Source organism: Cryptomeria japonica, chromosome 8 (assembly GCF_030272615.1).
Source record: "Cryptomeria japonica chromosome 8, Sugi_1.0, whole genome shotgun sequence".
Classification (NCBI taxonomy): domain Eukaryota; kingdom Viridiplantae; phylum Streptophyta; class Pinopsida; order Cupressales; family Cupressaceae; genus Cryptomeria; species Cryptomeria japonica.
Genome location: NC_081412.1, coordinates 515258383 through 515266175, shown reverse-complemented (window position 1 = coordinate 515266175; position 7793 = coordinate 515258383). Strand labels below are relative to the sequence as shown.

The following is a 7793-nucleotide window of genomic DNA, read 5'->3' as shown; positions in this document are numbered from 1 at the left end:
GAACAGCACCTAAGGAAGATCGTACACTAACAGAACAAAAGAGTTTCTAAATTCCAATAGCAGAGTGACCCAAAATAGGTAAACAAAACATTATTGGATGGTGCATTCTTGCCTCACAATATCAAAATTTAAAGAGACTTAAAGACTGTTCCTACCTAATACTAGCTTACCCTATTCAATGACTATGATAATGATTCTTCATTCCAATAATCAAAGGATTTGCTTTTTGACTTATAAAAGGAAGAAGAATCAACCGAGGAAATTGTGCTTAAAACTAAAAGTTATCTGATGTCTATCCAAGCATTTTATCTTTTCAGCATCACCCCCATGTGAATTGTGGTAAACAAAAACAGGAAAATATAACCTCCAAGTTCTTCCCAGCCAGCTTATTCATGCATGACTAGATAACAACAGGGCTACCGTATGGATGATATAATTCATAACCCATCAAACTGAGCAGTCAAATTTATGTGTTATAATGCCCTACAAATGTGAACAGTCAACATTTTGTGGCATGACAATTCATGCCTGAAGTAGTCCAAACAGACATTCAACAGAGTTTCAGAACTTGGCAGAAACTTCAAATCCATTAGGTTCGTACACAGGCACAAGCTCTTTTATAAATTTTAAATCCATTCAGGTTCCTACACAGGCACAAGAACTTTATATGTTGGTCCATAAAAAAATCTAATATTTACAGCTAATTCTATTCATGTCGGGATCCCAAATAACAAGGATGTCCCATGCTTAGCAGAAAATACATAGAATGGAAGGCCTACATGCCCAGAAGCAGTTACATAATATGTATTATGAATATTATAAGACTTCATTTTTTCAAGGGAAAGAAAAGAAACTGAAAAATTAGAGGCTCCCTAATTTTTACATCAGCCAGGTAAACTGTGCAGAGACCACTGGTTTGAATTGTATAGCCTGTGACACAGTTGAGAGATATTGTACCCAATGCACTTTCAGAAATCTGTAATTGTCTGCTGACCAAGAGATTGAACTGTGTGCTATTCAGTGAAAAGATTATAGAGCAAACCCCCTTTTATTCAAGAATATGTTCTAGTTTTACAATCCTAGTGGTTCAAAATTGTTCTTTCATTCAATATTTGCAGGTTCAGCTTAGCAGAGAAACTTGATTTCTTATTTTCCAATTCATTATTCTAGTGATTAAATTCAATGTCATCTTCATTCTTCAACTCATATGCACTCCTATAGAAATTTCATCTTGCAGTTCTAGTCACTGATGGAGGTTCATTTTCATCACACTCATAATTATCCTTCCCGTCAGCATTTGACATAATAAGCTTTTGCCTTCCTTGCATGTTCCAACATGCCTTGGAAGATGAATGCTCAAAGGCATGCTTGAAAAATTCCCCGTGACTACCAGAATCATCAATTTCATTTTTGTTGACAGATTCCCTTGTAAGAAGATCCAAAATATCAGAGCTGGACTCACCAAATCCATCTACTTCATCATAGAAAGACTGAAAGTGTTCACGCAATGGGTCGTATTGAATATCTAATGGTGACATACTAAGAAGTCTAGCATCAGTTAAAGTGGGATCTTCCGAATTGTTGGATAAAATATATAATCCATCCTCTGTAGAATGGCGGATGACAAAATCACCCATATCCTCCAAAAAGGTAGAAACTGATGCCAGATATGACTTTTTGGATATCATATAACCATGCTTAGAAAGAGTCATTACTAATGAGTTACCAGCAAAATCGGTGTACCATCCTTCAAGCAGCTGGTCCCAAATACCAGCACAATTCTTCAGTAAGCACCAATACAAGACCTGTCTAATGCCAGACTTTACCACTGAAAGTATTCTACTGTTGTGGCTGGTTCGATTAAGAAAGATCTGGTCAGATGTAGAGTTGATGCTGACAACCTCAGGCATTAAAGACAGAAGAGATTTGACATCATTATGCTCTGCCATAAACAATGCTTGTCCAGTTCTTTCCTCATATATGGAAGAAAGCTGCCGACAGTGTATACCATGATTCAGATACATTGAAGAACCTAGAATTAATCGGAATTGGTGTTTCAAAACTTGCAAGGATGACTTGGTATAGCTACATAAAACTGAGGATACTAAATCATGCTTATAGCCATTCGTTTCAACAACATAAGCATGCAAATAATTTTCTGACTTATTCACTGGGCCTTTTAGGGACTGCCGGGCAGGTAGAGATGCATTCTCTTCTTTTGAACACATCTTCTCTTCAAAGACCTTCTCAGGCAGAACACCATCTATGCTGCAATCTGGTAAGTCCAATATGGGAAATTTTTCACTTCTTAGTTTAACAACCAGTGAGCCGTCTTCTTGACATCCAAAGCGAACAAAATCTGAAATGTCGTGAAAAAATAACCTGAGAGTTTGTGAGATATGCTGCTGAGAATGACATCTTTCAACTCTAAAAACTCTACTGATCTCTGACATGTCAGCATACACATAGCCATTCTCTTTGAGAACTTCCAGAAAGTTCCCACAACACTGACTTAGTGACTTTATAAAAGTGAAAATATCCATGCCATCAGGAAAGCTGTTTAACAACACAGATAAAACTGTTGCACGAAATCCAGTGGCTACTGTCTTCACAATACGTTTGTTTTCAACAGATGGCTGAAGGAAAACAATGCCTGGCTTGTTATCATTTAAGAGAGCAATATCCGACCAACAATTAATTAGCTCTCCAATAGATGTAAAACCTAGCTCCTCTAAATTTAAATTTGTTGCAAATGTCCTTTCATATATTTCTTGTAAATTTCTGGCTTCTATGCCGTTTCCACCATTCCAGCATGCAAGCAACAGTCTCAAACAGAGCTTAACTTGTATAATATACTCCTCTGAACAAGAAATAGATTTTTCATAATATGCAGTTGTTTCCATATATTTGTGTCCACAAAAAACTCTGGCTTGATGAGTAAGGCTGGGGCAATTTACATCATCACTGATAGAATTATCAGCATGTAGTTCATTACTTAAACTTTGAGAAGGTTTTCCAGAATCATAGATTTCAGGGTGCAACAGATTACCTGCCACAATTAAATCTCATATGCTTCAGTCAGCAAATCAAATGCAATATTAGAAATCTATAAACAAGGATTTGATATGAAGGGTAAAGATTGGTTAAACTCTATGGGAATTGATATGCTATCCAGCCTAACTAAGAATGTAAAGAAAACAATTTTTTCTATATATTCATGATCACTACATACAATTTCTTCTATATTCATGATCACTACATGCTTAAACATTGCATGTTTCCTGTCTTATGCAAGAAATTAATGGCAATCCACAGACAGACACCTGTGGAGGACATAGTTATCTCATTCTGTCCCCAACAAATACACATTCATAAATATTTGCATGCATATGTGAGACAAACTAGTAATCTTCCAGTCTACCAATGATATTGTGGACAGAACAGAACAAAGATATCCACGAGTCCCAAGCTTTATAAAACAATACATTTAATATATTGCTGCAAAACTGCAATTTAACAAACAGTTTATACATTTTCATACTTATTGAGCTCAACAGAAAGCCAGTAGATATTCTGATTATGGATTGCTAAAAAGGGCAAACAAAGCTCACCTTCTATCTTCTTCTCTGTGACCTGATAGTCATAAGATTCATCTGTTATTCTAGGAGCTCCACTTGCTGCACGCGCACTGCTGACGTCCATTCCTGAAGCATCTCCACTAAATCTTCTACTGCTATTACTTATTCCAATCAAGAGTCCGTCTGTAATGGCAGGATCCTCTGCATCATTACTGAGCACTATTGTTTGAGAAGATTCAGTGTAATTAAAGAACACTATATCTAACATGTCCCGTACCATCCACTCAACTTTTGGTTTGGCATATGCATGTTCTGTAAGAACATCAGTTAAGGTCTTCCCAATCTCATTATAGATCTCCTCTTCAAATTTATCTGATGATATGCCTAGAGGATGTGATTGCACTATATTGAACACAATGCGCCTTAATCCTGATCTTATTCCAGCTACCACTCTGAGATTTTTTGATGACTCTACCAGGTACAATTCACCTTTTTCATCAAGCAATTTTCCATTCACAACATGTGGCATTGCTTTGCAAAGGTCTCTCACTGAGCTAAAACCACTGGATAGAAAGTTCTTCCTAAATATTTTTTTGTAAATATTTAGAAAAGCAGATTGTTTTTGGCCTCCCAGCACAAAAAGAGGATGAAGCAAAATTACACGAACTTGATACTGTAATCTAAAACGAAATTCTGGCGATTGATCAAAATACCGTTGAATTTCTTGACTGGAGCAATCTTGGGGCAAACAGTTGGCCACATTCACATAAATACTTTCCATCTCACTGTCATTTAAATCACCTCCCAGCGGGCTTATTTGACTGCTTTCCCTTGCCATAAAATTGATGCTATCATCTTTTATATCACTATCCACATCACTTGTTATATAGTTTAGACTATTTTTTCCTGTGTCTATATCCTGAAAATGTTGAGTATTCTCACAGTACTCATTATACTCTCCACTAAAGACAGAACTTTCAGACTTCTCATAAAGAAAGGATTCATCACAATCACGATTAATGTCCTCATTATTAGTATTGCCATCATCATCAGTATCTTCATCTTCATCATCAGCATCCGCATCAAACAGTAGCTGCTCATTATCGATTGCCCCTGTTCCACAAAGAGCAATATCCTCATCATCAGTGATATCACCATCATAATCACAATCACTGCTGATCCAGTTGCCATTCTGTACATTATCATTATGTAGAAATTCAGAGTACTCATCTTCATCAGTCAGCACGAGAAAATGACTCTTATTTTCTGCTTCCATTGTAGCTCCTGTCTTCTGTTCCCGTCCATTCACTTCTTTCCATTCTGAGTTAGCATTGGCTTCTGAGATGAACAATTGTTTCTTCAATAATGGCCTATCTGGAGCTTCAGGAAAAACACCGCTGGCCCTAATTTCTTCAGAACTGAAGTGAAGATTTCTCACCAGGTCATTTTTATGACTCTGTCTAAGAACAATGTTCTGGCTCATTTCTTTCAAGGTCGACATATAAAAATGCTCTCACCTACATATGATATTAATAAAGATAAAAGTCATTTGCCATTTACCCTAAGGAAAAAGGTAGAATGCAACCAATGTATACCAACAATAGCAAGAATGTTCTTTCTGAAACTTATTCAATTAAATTAAGTAAAATTCAAAGGAAGCAAACTGACCAAAAAAGGATTCTGTACAAGGAAGACAATCTCCTCCTTAGCAATTTGATAGAGATGATTAAGAATTTGATAAAATATCCATTAACTGAAACCTCAGTTATTAGAGAGTTAAAATTTTATCATTTTAATCACATATTTCTTGCGCTACATATTACTTTTATATAAAACAGGAAATAGTTCACGATACCTTTAGTAAGAATCAAAACCTTATAGGCTAGGGATTCAGTACAAAATTCAAATGGAAGATCTGATAATCTATGTACAGAATCTCCTGTTGCCATTTTTAGGTAACTGATGTAACTATCTATCCTGTAACCTGTTATCGTGTTGTATCTACTAAATGGGCACAGACTTTTCAAGAGCAACAGACTAGAGTGATATATATGATGAGACAGTCACATGGATTATTATATATTAATGATGATATATAGTGACACACAGGACATTGTATGTTCTAAAACACAGGACACATTGACATGGGTTATTGTATATTTTAAATACTCCATACATCTCTATGTATATCTTTCTTCTGCAAGAAACTTCCTTCCCTTAAAAGTTTTATTGTACATCCTATATTATCTTTATATAAATAATACAGATGAGGGCACAACCTGGGCAATTGTGCAGTAGATTTGAGTCCCTTTTATTGTTGCATCTTGCAATGGTGCTCTTATCAATTAGCATGGCAGATTCAAATTGTACAGGTATCTATGTAGATCTTTGTTTTTTAGAAGCTTCCTTGTAATCTCATTTGCAGTATTTACATATACACGACACAAAAGAGTGAACATTATGTTTGAGATCTCTTTGTAAGTACCTAAAATCAACTGAATTGTACTAGTATCAAAACCCATGCTGACAGCAAGCTAACCAGTTTAAGGATCCCTTATTTAACACTACTGTTCAATTCTAAACTCACTGCAACTTTTAATTTTTAGAATCCAATATGTAATTTGGTCCATACATTAGGATACTTTCTTCTTAGCTAATTCAATTTTGCTTTTTAGTCAGAGCATCTGTCAATTGGTTGGAACTGCATGCCTTGGATTGCTATTGCTTCATTTGATGAATAGGAAAACTGGTTAAAATCCTTTGCTCAATGCAGGATTAACCTTTTTTAATACCATTCATAAAAATCATCAAATACTTTACTGTTCACAGAGCCAATGATAGACTTTTCCAGACAACAATACACTTTTCCAGACAAAAAGTCACAACTAACATGTGCGTGCTCATTGAATCTCATCGATGCATCCTATGAGTATTACTGATATGTACATGCATGAAAGATTTATAATGCTTTAAGGAGTTTCACCATTCAAACAGATATACATTAACATGAATTCCAGAAAATATCCCATAAATCACAGCTAAATTCCACACATAGCATATGCACAAAGACCTAAAAATTCACTTCAAATGACACAAGATTCAAAACCAAACCTGAAATCAGCAGCTAGCTCCAGAGAGGTTGGTGCTTCAGATATTCTGTAAGTAGTCTTCATGAATTGTTGGGTCCAAAATTAAGGTAGTGTTAAAAGATTCAACATACAGGACAAATAACACGAGTGCATGAATCTTGAGGGTATTCCTGCACGCAAACACTCTATAAATTTCTCTGTGGCCCAATTGAAAAGGACAGGATTTTGGATTTCTTCCACAATTGAATTCTCAGTCCAACTGTTTTTTTGGACTAGATATTTGGGTAGCCTCCAAAACTAAAGTTAAAAGGTACTATGCCAAATGACAGATAAATCAAATACCCAGGACAACAATGTGATTTCTCTTTGTTTCAGCTGGGATCAAAATATAGCATGTTGCTAACGTGGTGGCGGTTTTGGAAAAACCAGGCATGTCCTAAACTAAACTGCCTTCAAAATTTTGAGGACATGCAGATTGTTGGGGCCACGTAAGATGCTACTTTTAAGGCCACCTGCCCGAGGTTTCCGATTGTGCGCTAAAATCTGAAACCTGGAATAAATTTAACAGGCATAAATCGGGTAATTAAGGAAATGCCGTACGGAAAAAGAGGCTTTGGGTGGGGGCGGTGGAGTCCACCATATTCCCTGCCGGCCAAGTAATGGGGCCTTATGTACCAGGAATACACAGTAGTAGCTTTTTTGAGTCCTTTATTTCTAGTCAAATTTATTGACCTAAATTTAAGGAGTTTGATGGCAAATTAAAGTTGAATTCTGATTATACATATCAAAATTAGTCTTCTAATTTTATTTAATATATTATTTAATTGTATAATTTTTTTTTTGTCTGCTGAACATTAATAAAAGTTTTCACGGGATGAGATGGAGACGTAACAACAATTTATTTAAAATGTAAAAGTAAAAATTCTCTTTGATTTAGACGTCTTTAATAGTATGTTTGAATCCCTTTACTGTGAATTTGGTTATAATATTATATAATGGTGTAAATTGTACATTTATTCCTTTTTCTCGTGTATGTTGGGTTATAAGTGTAATATTTGTGTTTAAATTTAATTTCTACTAAATTATTATTGTTATTAGCAATTTTTAATTTTTATATTTATTGTTT

General features: G+C 35.4%; 1 protein-coding gene across 1 annotated transcript; it reads right to left on the bottom strand.

Moving 5' to 3' along the window:
• Positions 1-680: 680 nt before the first annotated feature.
• LOC131041845 (uncharacterized) lies at positions 681-7289 on the bottom strand. Its single transcript, XM_057975064.2, has 3 exons — positions 6690-7289; positions 3612-5095; positions 681-3049 (listed from the first exon to the last, which is right to left on the bottom strand). Exons 2-3 carry the CDS (start codon positions 5077-5079, stop codon positions 1227-1229), a joined length of 3291 nt encoding a protein of 1096 aa, XP_057831047.2. The 5' UTR covers positions 5080-5095; positions 6690-7289; the 3' UTR covers positions 681-1226.
• Between the last annotated feature and the right edge of the window lie 504 nt (positions 7290-7793).

Excerpts from the sequence above, each read along its gene's own strand:
- LOC131041845 (XM_057975064.2), bottom strand. The coding sequence starts at position 5,079 with ATGTCGACCTTGAAAGAAATGAGCCAGAACATTGTTCTTAGACAGAGT. Across the intron at positions 3,050-3,611 it reads CACAGAGAAGAAGATAGAAG|GTAATCTGTTGCACCCTGAA; the intron begins GTGAGCTTTGTT and ends TAATTGTGGCAG.